Source organism: Vicia villosa, unplaced genomic scaffold (assembly GCF_029867415.1).
Source record: "Vicia villosa cultivar HV-30 ecotype Madison, WI unplaced genomic scaffold, Vvil1.0 ctg.002149F_1_1, whole genome shotgun sequence".
In the NCBI taxonomy this organism is placed as follows: Eukaryota; Viridiplantae; Streptophyta; class Magnoliopsida; order Fabales; family Fabaceae; genus Vicia; species Vicia villosa.
Window position 1 is genome coordinate 58,740 of NW_026705853.1, and position 16,908 is coordinate 75,647.

At 34.4% G+C, this 16,908-nt stretch overlaps 1 protein-coding gene across 1 annotated transcript; it reads right to left on the reverse strand.

The window, feature by feature from the left end:
- Positions 1-1,092: 1,092 nt before the first annotated feature.
- On the reverse strand, positions 1,093-5,016 carry LOC131638044 (protein NRT1/ PTR FAMILY 5.1-like). The gene is made up of 4 exons (XM_058908605.1): positions 4,773-5,016; positions 4,432-4,649; positions 3,534-4,090; positions 1,093-2,290 (listed from the first exon to the last, which is right to left on the reverse strand). Exons 1-4 carry the CDS (start codon positions 4,876-4,878, stop codon positions 1,405-1,407), a joined length of 1,767 nt encoding a protein of 588 aa, XP_058764588.1. The 5' UTR covers positions 4,879-5,016; the 3' UTR covers positions 1,093-1,404.
- Positions 5,017-16,908: the final 11,892 nt, after the last annotated feature.

Sequence of the window (16,908 nt, forward strand, 5' to 3'; positions counted from 1 at the left end):
AAATTTTGTATTTTTTATTTTAAATTTCGAATTGTTTAAAATTAACCACATGGGCCTTAGTTCAACTCCTTATAACAATTTTGGCTTTTTTATATTATTAATTTATAATTGTTTAAAAATGAAATTAAACATAAAAATTTAAAAAATGAAAATAAAATAAAATCCAACGTGGCAATCCAGTCACGGTTTAAAACTATGAAAAAATCGATTTGAGAAAAATATTAGCAGAAGGACTAATATGACCCGGTTAAATTTTGTAAGGGATTAAGTTGGGTCAATTTTTTTGTGAGGGACTATTTTGACTCGTGTAATATTTGTGAGGGACCAAAATGGGTCTTCACTCTTTATTTTATTATTTTAAAAATATTATTTTCTTTCATGTTCCTGCTTTTTTTTGTGGTTTTTTCTCTATTGCTTCTATCAACTTATTATAATTATTCTTCACTTTCAAATTATTTTTTATTTTTTTATTTAATAAAAATTATAATTATTGTAATTTTTTATTTTTTATTATAATTTATTTTATGTATTCAAAAGTTGTTATCAACGCATAGTTTATTTTGTCGAGAGTTATAATACGAATCAAGTGTACTCAATTTTTTTAATATTATACGATAAATTATGACTTTTTAATCACTCAATTATACAAATATTGTTTCCAAAAAAAATATTCATTAAATTTTGACCTTTGAATATCATGTCCCTTGTATATAATAAAACAAACACACACAGTTTTATAATAAAGATTTATCTTAAATCTTTAGGTATACATTTGAGCGCAATTTCTGCCACAAGGCGTTTATCATCGCGATTTGAAGCCTAAAAATTTGCTTTTGGACGAGAACAACGGTGATCTGAAAATAGCCGATTTCGGAATGAGTCCATTCGTGGAAGCTCATCGACGCAACATCTTGCTGCAGACAGTGTGTGGAACCCTCAACCCCGACATATGTAGCTCCCGAGGTTCTGCTAAAAAACGTTACTATGATTATTCTGCTGAGAATTTGCGGTTTAAAAGATATCTTAGTTATTTAAGCTATGTTTTCTATTTAAGGATCATGAATATTCTTCTAACTGAATGCATTCCTTAGTTATTAGAAGATATCTTATTCCATAAATAAAAAGAGATTGAAACATTGTATTTACACATGAAACTATATTGGCAAAAGCAAGAAACATAAACTAATATTCCACACATAATTTACAAAAGATCACACTGGGTGTAACGAGGATACTTTATATATAACTTGCTCTACCTACTTAATTAGCTAGTTTTCATGGATTTAGATTCCTCACCATTGTTGCAAGGTGTACTTATTAGCCGCGGGCGCTGTTTCTATAATTGGATCAAACGGTTTCCACTGCGCTGCACCGTGCAGCGGCTATAGGACCGTTTCTCATTTTTCATACTTGTAAACCAAGCGATGCATCCAAAGTCGGGTTAACCTCCATTTGAACGGAAAGCGCCTCTTTGACCCTTGTCGACTCCTTCTTATAAATGTACCTACTTGAAACCCAAAGAAACACCAACAAGTTGAGACTTGACATGATTAAAAGAAATCCATAATAGTAATCCAAGTGAGAGTCATTCAAGTTATCAGCAATCCAGCTTTTTCTATACCCTCTTCCTGTTATCTTATCAGTCATTGTAACCAAAAAGCTGTTCAAGAAATTCCCAACACCGATTCCGCTTGTGAAGAAAGTTGTTCCAAGACTCTGCATATCTTCAGGGGACTGATCATAGAAAAACTCCAACAATCCAATAGCATTGAAAACATCTGCTATACCGATAAGAACATATTGCGGTAACAGCCAAAATATACTCATAGGGACAATATCTTTAGGACCCAAAATGTGATTCGCTTTTATGACATGAATTCTTCTAACTTCAACTGCATAAGCAATTGCAATTGCTATGATTTGGATTGAAAATCCAATTCCAAGTCTTTGAAGCAATGTGATTCCTCGGGGATGGCCGGTCCTCTGGCGCATGAATGGAACGAAAAGTCTGTCGTACATTGGCACTGAGAGTAGCATAGAAAGGGTTACAAAGCTACCAAGAGATGCTGCTGGAATTTTGAAATCTGGACCAAGGTTTCTCTCTAAGGTGGTTCCTTGTTTCACAAAAAGAGTGTTGATTTGTGCCCAAATGGTGCTTGGAATCAGTGTCACTAGCCATATTAGGAGCATGCCAAAGATTAGCTTTGCTCCTTCTACTTGGTTTACTGTCATTGGTACTCTTGATGAGCCGGAAGTAGGATCTTTCTTAATAGCAGCTTTGTCCAAAAACCTGAAAGTGATTGGTTGCATTCAATTCGAGTAAGAATTCGATGAGATTCAACATATTAGAGTGTTTAGTTTAGTATCGAATCGAGCATGTTTCTATCACTTTTTAGCTAACAGAATTGATTTAAGAACTTTTTTTTCGCATTCATAAAGAACAGGGCCGTCTTTGAAAGGGTGCAAAGCAGGCTACCGCACAGGGCCTCAATTTTTTTACGATTAAACTATAATTAAATAGATCCTCATAAATCTTTGTCTCTATTAGAATGTGGTTAAATAGAGCCTGTAATTATTTTGTCGTTGAACTATGACTAACTTAGGGCCTCCAAAAAATTGTGACGACCTTGATAAAAAATTAGTTATGGAATGTTCCAAGTTCCAATCTTCTAATGGTAATGGATCCATTCTATGGCTGGCTATCCTATGTGTATCTATGCACCTAGAAGAATGCATATGTGGACGGTAGAATATCCCTTTTTAGCATGCAATGAGTTATGGTTGGTGATATCAACTAGTGGTGTTTGTAATGATTTTCCACAGTAATGATTGGTGGACACAACTGTTACACATTTCCTATATAGGAAAAATTGGCTGATAGATAGTGACTAAACATTAAAGTGGGCCTCATAGCAATACGTGTAGAGTGCACTTTGAAGAATCAACTTGCATGATGAGTAGTGTGAGTGAGAGCAAATTCATGTTTGAACATAAAATCGAATATTAACTCAATAGGGTGGGTGGTGTAGCTCAACTGATACGTAATAGTTGAGTTAAATGAGTGTAATTGTAATTTGATATTCAGATAACATATTTGTGGTTGCAAAGCTGTTAGATTGAGAAATTCAATGAAATTAATAACTAGACAAATCTTCTAAATTCAACCACTCTTGGTGCCCTACCCTTGTTCATACAGTAAATAAAATTGGACATTACTTAAGTTGATTGCTTGTGGGCCAAGCCATTAAAAATGGGGAACACGTAATCTTAGGACATGGGACCATTTCCTAGATTCTCTATCACATTGATGTGACCCGAATATAGATGGAAAATTCCTTTTCTCCGGTAGTCAGTATGTTTGTATCAGCGGCGAATTTAGTAAAATTACGATGACACTGTAAATTTGTTAAAATTGCAAAATGTAACTTTTGTCTAAAACGCAGTGGCACGCCGTAGCTAAACTCGCCATCAATACGAAAATAGATTTAGTAGAATGCAAAGTGCAAACATATAAAGCTTTATAAGTTTCTGACCTCAAAGCTGGAGTGTGATCGACTTGCCGTTTTCCCCTGCCAACATTATACTCCATCTCATACTCATGCAGGTCTGAAGGGTTATTAGGAAGTTGAAGTTTTCTATTCTTAAAGGCGGCAATAAGGACGCGAATTATGTCCCTAGCAGGACTTTTAGTAGTCCGAACTTTATGTCGATAAATCGGCGTCCCTATATAGAAAATAACCAAGGACAACAATAAACCTGCAGTAGGAATACCATATCCAAGTCCCCATCCTAAATTCTCTTGAATGTATACAAGGCCTAAAGTTGCGATTAAGGCACCTAAAAACGACGTAAACATCCACCAGTTGAAGAAAGAAGCCTTTAACTCTTTCTCATTAGGATTAAAATCATCAAATTGGTCAGCACCAAAAGTTGATATATTTGGTTTTGTCCCACCTGCACCAATTGCCATAGTGTAAAGTGCTGTGTAGAAAAATGCAACTTGTGATGTCGAGGCTTTGTTACAGACTCCATTTGTGCATGTTGGTTTCAAACTCTTGAGTGATACAGCTATAGTAAGAAGTGTCATTCCCTGTCACAAAAACAAATATAATTAATGCATATAATACTATAACATCACTGTGCCATAATAATAAGGTAAGTAAAGTGGGCCAATAGCTTCATTGTAAGCCATGTTTTGGACAATATTTAATTATGTTGACAAATGACAATATATAGTATTGTATACCACTAATGCAATTAGTGGCCTTGTTTTTTTACTAATATAAACCAGACATCTTCTGTGCGCAATTACAGAGACTAATCTCTTGAGGCTGAGGGGACCAGAGAATTTACTACTTTTATATGTAAGCTAGTATCGAATATAATGATGTTGAAATTGTAATTTAAAGATTATGATTGTGTTGGTTATACCAAGACATAAATGAGAGATGAGAGGGTGAAAGTCCAGAATCGACCCAAGTGAGAATCGGCTATGTAAGCACCAAGAATCGGTGTAATCCAAACAGATCCTGACCAGTTATTCACATTCCTAACTGATGAAACAGTGTCTTCATGAAGTTGTGTGGTAAGGTAATTCACCAAGTTTGATGCTACACCATAGAAAGCCATTCTTTCAAATGCCTCATAACCTGAAAAATAATATAAACTTATTATCAATTTACCATGCTATATATAACTCCACATATTAAAAGTTATACAGAATCTAAGAAAAGCTCATACATAAAACATGCATGTTTGTATGATGGTCTTACCAACGAGAAAAGCGCAAGCTTTCCATTTGCCAGTTTTGGAGGGAACAGCGGGTTTGCCATGGAAATCAACAGTGCCATCTTGGGTATAATCATCTTTGGTTTCCATTAGAGATGTTATATGTTATATAGAGGAAAAGAGAATGAGTATAAGGAAAATGAGAAGTAGCCAGCAAGATGGTAGTGATATATCAAAGAAAGCAATTAATGGAGAAAGAGAAATGGTAGAAGTAGCTATATATAAAGAGTAGAGGCTCACTTATTATCATAAGGTAAGCTATAAATAAGTAAACTTTGTCATTGGATTATTGGATTGGGACACATTCACCAAGTAAACTGTCACTTAAATTTTGGCTATTTAAATTGACTTCAAAATACAAATTTAGAAATGGATTTTATTCGTATATCAAGAATGAAAATATGAATATGAGTAGGGGTGGAAATAGGCTGATTCGAACTAGATTTTGAGTCTGAGTCTCTTAAAAATTTCAAAGCTTAAGTCTGGTATGTATTCTATCATAGTCTTATTTTTAGCTTTAAATTTAGTCTTTTCGAAGACTTGATTGACCTACTAACTTTTTTAAAAGTCGATTTCATTTCAACATTTGTATATAAGGAATTCAACTGATGTTACATAGACTAACAAATGAAAAGATCAATGAAACTAAATGTTAGTTTTCATTGACTCATTATAGTTTACCTATTACCATAAGTTTTATAATGCTATTTGTTTGAGAGATTTTATGAAAACAACTAATCACAACAACTTATAATATTGTTCATAAGATTTTTTTAACTTATTTTCATAAGTTCTTTCAAATGAATAAGTAATATATTTTAATTCAAAGTACAAATACCATAAAATAACAATAAAATTATTATGTTTATTTAGATAGGTTGGCGAAATAAGTTTAAAAGACTTTATTTATGGCTCGTGGTCTAACCTATTTAGTTAAATGGATTTATAAGAAAGTTTAGGCCTTTTCCATTTAAAATAAAACCTAGTCTGATATGGCCTCAGCATGTGTAAGTTAAATTCTATACCGCTATTAATTGGTTTGACCTATTCTCATTCCTAAATATGATATGATTATCATATTGAATTGAATGGAAAAGTAAATGTTAAACATTTTATAAAAGTGACCCCTATAAACTAATATAAACTTAGCGTGAATATGGTTTTGCGGTTACAAAAATTGATTCGGAGTGAATTGATTTTGGGTCGATTTGTTTTATTTTTAAAAAATGAATTTTTTATTTATATATTTAGAAATGGATTTTGTAAAATCGTTTTTAAAAATATTACAAATTTTTTATATTTGTATTTTTCTAAATTTAAAGGTTAATTTTGACACTATAATATAAACATACATTATCGGTGATTAAAACACAGTCGAAATCGCAATTTTTTTTAAAAATTGTATTTAAAAAATGATTTTTATAGAGTTATTTGAAATAACTTCAAAATTAAGTGATTTTTTTTGAAATTTTGATATAAAAGAAATTTCAATAAAATGATAAAATACTTAAAATAACATTTTAAGAATAACTACTCAAACCAATTTAGGTTTTTTAACCTTTTATGAAAAATTTCCTTGTAAATTGTTTTACACAAAATTATGTAACACTATAAAAATCATTTAAAAAAAACAAAACTAATAGATACTTTGTAGAAATGATTCAGATTAAAAGTTAGTTGAAAATAAAATGATTTATGTTTGAATATATTTTTGTAAAAGTAAATTGAACAACAAATTTCAATGTAAAAATTTAATGTCAAAAGCTACAAGATTTAATTTAAAATAGAATTAATTCTAAAGGCAGAATTAATTCTACTTTTAAAAAATCAAACATCTCAAAATCATTCTAAGGGCCAGTTTGTTTCAGCTTTAAAAAAATAGATTTTCTTTTTGTATTTTTAAAAATAGATTTTTCAAAATATTTCAAGTTTTTTTATATTTGTTTTTTCTAAAATGAAACACTTATTTTGACATCCTATAACATAAACATACATTATTGAATATCAAAACCTAGTTAAATCGCAATTTTTTCAAAAAGTTGTATTTCAAAAATGATTTTTATGAAAATCTATTTGAAATAGCTTCAAAATTAAATGATTTTTTGAAATTTTGATATCCAAATTTTTTCTCATAAATAGATGAAATATCTAAAATCTCATTTTAAGAATAACTATTCAAACCAAATTTTCATTTGAAGTTTTTACAAAAAATTTCTTTGTAAAATAATTTTACAAAAAAATTTGTAACACTATAAAAATCATTTTTAAAAAAAACCAAAACAAACTGACACTAAATTGATTCTACACTTTTAAAATTGTTTTTTTTTTCTCTCTCAAAAACTAACCCATCTATATACTTAATATCTTAAGATGTTAAGGTTTGTCTAATTCATTTAAAATGATAGTTCAAAACCCTCTTATAAAAAAGCTTAAATATTTAAGAAAGAGTGTATCCATAAAAATGGATGGAATGCGAAGGAGATGGTCGGTAGGGGTAGGCATGGTATTTTATAAAAACAATTTTGAGAATGCAAAATGATGTCAATCTAGTTCAAACTAGGGGTGATCAAAATCAAACCAACCCAGTAGAAAACCGCAAACCAAACCAAATCAAATCGAAACCGCAAAAAACCGTATTTGGTTCGGATTAGTTTGGGTCATCTTTTAACAAAACCGCATGGTTCGGTTTGGTTTGCGGTTTGTATTTTATAAACCGAACCAAACCGAATCAAACCGCATTATGTTACAACCTAACTTTTACTTAACTCACATCCAACCCAAACTTAAATCTATAATACCTTAACCTTATGATTACGAACAATTTTCTCATCCTTACACATGATTTTAGTCCCGATCTTCTCAAATCTCTAATAGCATTATCGCTTCTTCTTTGCCACATACATCTTCCCTCTTTTTCTATAATCTTTACTCTCTTATATTCTTTCTTTTTCACCTTCTCATTTTTATGCAAATGTTCCCTATTTCAGTTTCGTTTTTATCGCACATCTTCTTCTCTAATCTCTCAACTCTTTTGTTTTTTCTTTTTCACATTCACTAATCTCTCGTATCTTCTATTTTTTTGTTTCATTCTAATAATTTTTATATTATTTTATACTATTATTTTATGTTTATTATTCCACTTTTGTCTAATTTAATTTTTACATATTAAATAGAAAGTTATTGTCAAAACATGACGGATTTTGTTGTTATTTGATAGTGTATGAATGTCTAAATACAAAGTTCTGTTATCATCTATATGTATATGAATGGTTCAATAAAATATTTCTAAAAAACCGAACCAACCGCACCGAACCAAACCGCATTAGGTTGGTTTGGTTTGGTTCGGATTTTTTTTAAAAGCCAACCGAACCAAACCAAACCGCACGATTTTTTCTCTTGCGGTTCGGATGATTTTTTTCGTCAAAACCGCCCAAACCGCACCGCGATCACCCCTAGTTCAAACTCGATTCTAGCTGGTTTTTAATCAAAATTGATTAAAAGTAAATTGTACATTATTTAAGTACTAGAATTTTACAAGGAAACTGATTTGAAACCGTTTAAATTTTTTCTGTAAGATATTAGATTTATTCTATACTCTCCTTGTAATTACGTTCACACAATTGCTGTGGTTTAGTAATTTATTTATGAGAAAATGGGTGATGCACTGACGGTGTAAAATATTTTTACACTCTCAACCAATCACCACCCATATATCTAATTAAATCACTTTTTTATTTTAAAAAAAAATTAATGACATGGAACATTTATGATGAAAATTTCTTTAGCCACCTCCCTATGGGGGTCACCCCCAGCGAAAATCCCAAAATACCCCTGCTTCGGAAATGAACTTCCGAAGCGCTTTTTTTTTTTTAAAAATTTCCATAATTCGGAAGTTCATCTCCGAAAACACCTCATGGGGGATGTCTTCGGAGATGAACTTCCGAAAACACCTCATGGGTGAATTCGGAAGTTTATTTCCGAATTATGCAGAAACTGTGTTTTTTTTATGTTATTTCTTAAACAGTCTCGCATTTTAATTAAACGCAAACGCCAAATAAAATAAGCAACAGATAAACAGAAAATACTAATACGATAAATAAAATCCAAATAATATATACAAGTCGAACCAAATAGTAATAGTGTGCGCAATATACAATCCGAAAACAAAAAATAAATAAACCCGACCACTACTGGGTGTGCCTAACCCTCTCACCCTGAGCCCTCCTCTGCCGCCTGTACCCCGCCGCACGGCCCGCATCAGTGACGATTGCCTCCATCACGGCGACTGCATCTGGACCGCCCTGAAGAACGACACCCCGATCCAAGGCGTCCCGCCCAAGCATCTCTATCCGCTGGCAGATCGGCAGGAGATCAATGACGTGGTCATCCTCGGCCTGCTGGTTCTCCAGGATCTCCTCATGTGCTGGCCTAGGAGCGCCGGGAACGTCGGGTCTCAGTAGAGGATGGGACACCCGGTAGAACCATGTGACGTACCCCTCCTCACTGTGCCAGTCCCGTGTGACCCGAGTGAGACGGTACTCCTGCGGTACCACATGATGCTGCCAGTCCTCCCATATGGCAGTGAGCTGCACTCGGGTCACTGTGTCGGGAGCTGCCTCAAAGGGTGACCTGGGTATCCGCTGCACGAATCCGAACTGACGCATGCACCGCTCAGGGAGATACCGGACCATGATGCCGGTCCCGCATGCCAACCAGCCTGAATATAGAGCAATGCCGTCAAAGGGGACAATCTGAGCGTAGTCGACGAACGGCCTCCAGGTGACGTCGTCGTGCATCGTGCGGTCCAAGTACAGACGGTATGGTCCCACCGCATCGTTCCCCCTCTGGAGAGCGTATCTGGCGGCCCTGGGCATGGCGTCCACGTACGCAGGATCGATGTGAAAGCCGTGGATGCGGGAGAAGTAGGAGATGATCCAGCTCTGAAACAGAAACACGATAATGTATTAAAAATAAATACGAAACATAAATAAATAAATAAATACGATAATGTATTAAAATAAAACGTACTGTAAGCAGTGTGCAGGATCCGACCAACTGCCTCGTCCTCCAGTTGGAGGCCTCATTCAGCTTCTGGTAGAGATATGTCAGAGTAGCATCCCCCAGTTCCACTGATGAACGGTATCCAGGTCCATGAAGTAGCGGAGGTAGGTCACGTCGACGTACCTGACACTCTTATCCACAAAGCATGCAGCGCCTACCACATGCATGTACCAGCACCGGAGAGCGCAGCCGCGGTGATACTCTGTGAACAGCTCGTTACCCACACCCTCAGCCTCGGCAGCCGCGTCCAGGTGGTGCTCAAAATAAGTGCTCAGTGTGGTGAACCGGACATGAGGCCCAGAAGTCGTGGCGCACTCATAGTGAGCAACCTCGTGCTCCATGCCCAAGTAGAGCATCATCCACTTAATGACCTCCACCCTCTGGATCTTGGAGTGGGTCAACAGCGGCCCCCTAATCGGCAGGTGGAGAAGAGACTGCACGTCGTGCAAGGTGATCGTCATCTCCCTAACCGGCAAGTGGAAAGAGGACGTCTCCTTGTGCCAGCGCTCCACAAATGCCCCCCTGCATGCCGGTGCTGATCGTGGTGTACCCCGTCATGCAGAGCCCGCTGAGCCCTGAACCTCGCACATGGTCGTTAAACCACTCAGCTGCTGGTTTAAACAGACCGAAAATCTTGCGGGCGTGGTTGACCATTTTCAGCGGCTCTCTCTCCTGTTACAAAAAAAACAAATAAGAGACATATATTAAATAAGCGGACATATATTAAATAAGCGACAAATAAACGGTTAGATTATAAAAATGGTGACAAATAAACGGTTAAATTAAAAAAATACCTCTCCCTCCCAGATCCGCCGAGCGACGTGATCGTGGTAGTGAATCAGCACGGAAGTGTCAAAGGGCCCTCCCGGATAGCCATCCTCCTGCTCATCCTCCTCCCCGGCTGGAGGGTCAACATCCGGTACACCCTCCAGCTCGTGGTATGGCACTGGCACCTCCTCCTCCTCCTCCTCCTCCTCTCGCTGGCGGGAAGAAGATACCCGAGCCAGCCGACTCCTAGATCCTGAAGCAGATGTACCCTCTCCCACGTCCACGGGAACTCGCACACGGCGTCCCCGGCCCTGCCCCCGTCCCTGGGTCGACGCCAACTGCGCCGCCGCCCGCTCGCGTCTAGCCGACGCAGTCTGAGACTCTCTCCCCTGTCTGATGCGTGCTGGTTGGTTGCCTGACATGTTCCTGTAAACAATTGAAATCGATTAATATGCGAGACAAAAGAAGAAACAAAAATAATTGAAATTCTGATACAGTTCGGAAGTTCATTTCCGAAAACTGGGATGGAGGTGTTTTCAGAAATGAACTTCCGAAACACCCCTGCGATGGAGTTTTCTGCAACTCCCATGGCAGACCCCAAAACCAAACATCAAACCTATGTCTACACATTCTAAACATTCTAAATATCAGTATAAACCTAACCTAATACATTTTTTGCTATTTGTAAACACCCTAATATACATTTTAATCATAGATCTTAGAATCAAAATGCTTACCGGTTGAATGGATTTGAGGACTTTTGAATGTAATAGAGCAAGTAGTTGGAGCCTTTGAGGTAGCTTGGAACTGGTTTGCACAAAAATCTCTTGGGGTGTGAGTTTGGAAGAAGATTAGGGTAAATGATTAAGGGGAGGGGGCTGTTTTGCTTAATCTACAAAACGCGCAGTATTTCGGAAATGAACTTCCGAAATGGTGTTTTCGGAAGTGCATTTCCGAAATAAGTCAAATTTTTTTAAAAAAAAGGCGCTTTCGGAGATGCATCTCCGAAAACACCTTTTTCTTGCATTTCGGAAGTTCATTTCCGAAGTCAGGGGTATTCTGGGTTTTTCACCAGAGGTGAGCTAGAAGGTTGGGAGGTGGCCAAAGAAATTCTCTTTATGATTTTCTATTGGATGACAGTGTAAAACTATTTTACACTGTCAGTGCACTACCTTTTAACTCTTTATTTATAAGTTTTAATTTGGTTTCTTAGAACATTATTATTATTATTATTATTATTATTATTATTATTATTATTATTATTATTATTATTATTTTATTAAGCAAGAATTTCATTAAAAGGAGAACTAAGGGTTCTCCAACCTTGATACATAAGCAACGGTCCTTGACCGACAACACGATATTACAATTCAAATATGTCTACGTCATAAAAGACAACGGGTCTTTTGAAAAAACATAAAAACTAACATTTGGAAGAGCAATATCGCCAAAAAAGCTCCATCTCCACACCAAAATCTTAATGTTCCAAACTATGTTATTTATGTTCCACACCTCATTTCTAAAACAAAATCCATTTCTAGTCAACCAAATAATCCAAGAGGTTGCCAACCATAACACCCCCAATTTGCCTTTTTTAATCCTTTTAGCAAGGCTCCAAGTGTACCATTCCATAAAAGACGGAATACACCCATCCACGGTTCCTCCCGGACAAACCGGAAAATCCACCCACAAAGCAATTTCTTTCCAAACAATCTTAATCACATTACACCCAACAAACAAGTGATCTCTCTCCTCCTTATGCAAATTGCAAAAAACACAATTAGAATTAGGAGAAGAAGTAGATAAAATAATACATCTACATAATAATTGATCTTTAGTAGGTAACCTATTAACAAAAAGTCTCCACCCGAAGGCTTTGATCTTAAACGGAACCGACATTTTCCAAATCCATTCCAACACTTCGTCAAACTTATTCGGAAAACCATACGGTAAACGCAATAAGGTATACGACCCATAGCACGAAGAAACCGAAAAACCTTTTTTCACATCAATATCTCATTCCACAGTATCTTTTACACTATTGAAGCCGTTAAAAGTCTCCAAAAGGGACTTTAAAACCGTAAGGGAAGGTAACAAACCCTCCGACACCGAAACCACCTCCGGAATGCCTAAATCTCCCCACCGCCAAACCCCGTCATAAACACCTCCCATGGCCGCTACCGATACTTTTTTCAACAAAGAAACGGCATAAAGATCCGGAAAATAATCCTTCAAAATATAATTATCTAACCATCTACCATCCCAAAAAGGAGTATTATAACCGTTTCCTACCACAAATTTACAATTAGAAACCAACGGGTCTTTAAAAGAAAAGGTAGAAGAACTAACCTTTACAATATCGCTCCACCAAAAAGAGAAAGAATTCTTTTTAGTTGTATCACCTCCACATGTAACCAACAAACAAAGGTCGCCGTAACGGGCTTTTAGAACTTCCAACCATAAAGCGGCATCCCCTTGAAGAATTCTCCATCTCCATTTATTTAAAAGAGCAAGATCGAAATCGGAAATGTTTTTGATCGCTAACCCCCCTTTCAAGTACGGTAAAGTCACTACTTTCCGACCAACCCAATGAATGCATCTCTTATCCTCCGTACCTCCCCATAAGAAATTACTTTGAATCTTGTTAACTTCTTTCACAACTTTCGACGGCATCTTGTAAAAAGACATAGTAAAAATTGTAAGAGAACTCAAAATAGATTTCAAGAGAGTAATTCTACCTCCTAGATTGAGATACCGATTCTTCCACCCCGCCAACCGCTTTCTCATTTTATCCAAGAGAGGAGACCAAGTGGATATCTTCCTTGGATTACAACCGATAGGAATGCCCAAAAAATAGAAACAACTATCTTCAATCTTGCAAGAAAGATAAAAAGCCGCGGCATCTAAAAAATGAGGTGACACATTAATACCAATTAATTTACTTTTATGGAAATTAATGTCGAGACCCGACACTAGCTCAAAAGCTCTCAACACAATGTTTACCGCCTTAACATGCTTCCACGACCCTTCGCCAATCAACAAAGTGTCATCCACGAATTGAAGAATATCCACACTACACCTTCGTTTTATGACAAAATTCTCAAACTCACCTATGTCGATGGATTTTCTAACCAACCTTGTTAAAGCCTCCGTAACTAGCACAAATAGAAAAGGCGATAAAGGGTCTCCTTGACGTAACCCCCTCTTCACCTCAAATTCCTTAGTTGGACTACCATTTACCAACACCAACATGTTACTATTAAAAACCAATAAATTCATCCACTTCCTCCATCTCTCCCCAAAACCAAGAGTAACATGCAAATGACTAAGAAAATCCCATGATACTTTATCATAAGCTTTTTCAAAATCAACTTTAAAAAGAATACAAGGGGTACCTTCCTTTTTAGCATAATCTACAACTTCATTATTATTATTATTATTATTATTATTATTATTATTATTATTATTATTATTATTATTATTATTATTATTATTATTATTATTATTATTAGACATTTTAATCTCTTATTTTATTTACACTTTAATTTACAAATATTTAATATTGATAATTTAATCTATTACATTATAAATATTGAAAAAAATTATTTAACATTTATAATTTAAAGAATCAAAATACATTAGAAAATTTAAAATACCAAGTGTTTGATGTTAATTTACTAAATTAAAACTTATTTAATAATAAAATATTGCAATTATTATTGTTATTATTATTATTATTATTATTATTATTATTATAGATTTTAATCTCTTATTTTATTTACACTTTAACTTCCAAATATTTGACACTTTAGTCTACTAAATTACAAATATTTGATATTGATAATTTAATCTATTACATTATAAATATTAAAATAATTATTTAATATTTATAATTTAAAAAATCAAAATACATTAGAAAAGTTAAAATACCAAGTGTTTGACGTTAATTTACTAAAATAAAACTTATTTAATATTGATAATTTAAAGAGAACAAAATAAAACTTATAGGGTGCGTTTGATTTGCTAAAAAACGAGGTACTGGACATGACAACTTTTTTTGTACTCTGTTTGATGCAGAAACTTATCACAGTACTGGACAAAAAATATGGCAAGGTACTGGACAAAACCATAAATTCTTGTCCCCCACTAAACCATGGGACAACTTTTTGTCCCAAGCACTAATTATCAAAAAATTATTTTTTACTCTATTTCTTATTATTTAATATTTTAATTCATAAATATAATATTAATATTTTATATATCAAAAAAAAAGTTATGATAAAAATTATACTGTTTTTATTCGGTTTATTGACATATCAAATAAAGTAGAGAAAAAATCTCAATGTATTATTTTTCTTCTCTTCTCATTATTTAATATTTTGATTCAAAAATATAAATAAAAAATATTATATAAGAAATTATATTATTTTGTCTGCTGCATAAACATATTAAACAAAGTAGAGTAAAAAAACTATTTCTTCATCTATTTTTTTCTTATCATTGAATATTTTGATTCATAAATATTATATTTTATATATCAATAAATAATATTATATTAGAAATTATATTATTTTGTCTGGTGCATAGACGTATCAAGCAAAATTGAAAAAACAGTTGTCCAGTCCAGTAACCATCAAACACAGTACAATACAAAAAGTTGTCTTGTACTGTTCTGTACTGTCTAGTACTGTTCTGTCCAGTACTTCATATTTTGCAAATCAAACGCACCCATAAATAGTTTAAAGAAAAAAGGGTTAATACCATTTTACCCCCTGCCATATAGGTCTTTTCTGGTTTTGCCCCCTGTAAAAATTTTTTTTTGAAAAACAACCTTGTCATTTCAAAATACTAACTTTTTAGTCCATAAAGTCAAAATCCGTAGGAAAATCTGCAGGTTTCCTGCGGATTTTATTTCGGATTTTCCTGCGGATTTTGATTTTAGGGACTAAAATGTTAGTATTTTGAAATTACAAGGTTGTTTTTCAAAAAAAAAAATTTACAGGGGCAAAACCAGAAAAGACCTATATGGCAGGGTGGTAAAATGGTATTAACCCAAGAAAAAATTATTATTTAGCCAAAATTTATAAAGATTTAAGAAATATTTAAATTTTTAAATGAGGAAAAGTTGTTATATTTAATCCAAATTATTATATAGAAACTAAAAATATATTAAATTAAATAAAAATATTTAAAAGAGAATATATTTTAATTTCAAATAAAGGGAATTTATTTTTATAACTACACGAGCATTCATGCATTATGAGTAAACCTTATAAAATTTCGTGGGATTAAAGTGAACTTAGCCTTTAGACACATTAACATTACCCACAAATAGTTTTTACTGAAAAATGGATGCTGTTTTTTTTTTTTTTGTTTTAGTGACAAAATGGATCTTGGTCACTTTTCATCCAAAAATAAATTGGATTTTTAAATAATGGAATTTGGTCACTTTTCATCCAAAACAAATTGGATTTTTAAAAAAGGTGCACTAAATTTTTAAAAGTGGAACTTGGTCACTTTTCATCCAAAACAAATTGGATTTTTGAAAAAGGTGCATTAACTTTTAAAAAATGTTTGTATATCAAGTGTGAGTATATATGAGTCACAAGTTGGATGAAAAATTGGACTTTGAACACTTTATAAATGAGAAGATCCATAAACTTATCTAAATGTTTTTGGTTAAATTTGTGGGACTTTTCTTTGAGCAACACATATTTATGGGAGACACACCACTTGTCCACCTAAAACCTTAATGTGATAAGTGAATGGGTTCTCCCACTTATAAATGCTCAATCTTCCCTTTTCTAATCAATGTGTGACCTCTTCCTCACACTTGATTCTCAATACTCTCCCTCAAGTGTGAGTCTATACACAATGCTCCCCCCTCAAGTGGAAGCTCTTTCCACATACATTTTCACCGTTGTTAACACTCTTTAACGGGACACCTCCTATCCATCAGCTGTGGAGAGTACTTTCGATACAAGTAAGTCGGTCCCTTCACTCGAAATCAAAGGCTCTGAAACCACCGTTAGAGGCAAAGCGAGAGAGCATATTTTAACTTGGGATACACCTTTGTGAGAGGCACACCACATATTCACCCAAAACCTTAAGGTTTTAGGTGGACAAGTGGACTGGTGTGTCTCTCACAAAGGTCTGTTGCTCAAAGGAAAGTCCCACAAAGTTTAAAGTGTCCCTTCGTTCACCCCCCCCATTGTTGTCTCCAACAGTGGTATCAGAGTCTGGTTTCAAGTGAAGGGATCGACTTACTTGTATCGAAAGTACTCCCCACAG

Coding starts and splice junctions, on each gene's coding strand:
- LOC131638044 (XM_058908605.1), bottom strand. CDS start 4,878: ATGGAAACCAAAGATGATTATACCCAAGATGGCACTGTTGATTTCCAT. Junction 4,650..4,772: donor AGCTTGCGCTTTTCTCGTTG/GTAAGACCATCA, acceptor ATTATTTTTCAG/GTTATGAGGCATTTGAAAGA. Junction 4,091..4,431: donor CATCTCTCATTTATGTCTTG/GTATAACCAACA, acceptor TTTTTGTGACAG/GGAATGACACTTCTTACTAT.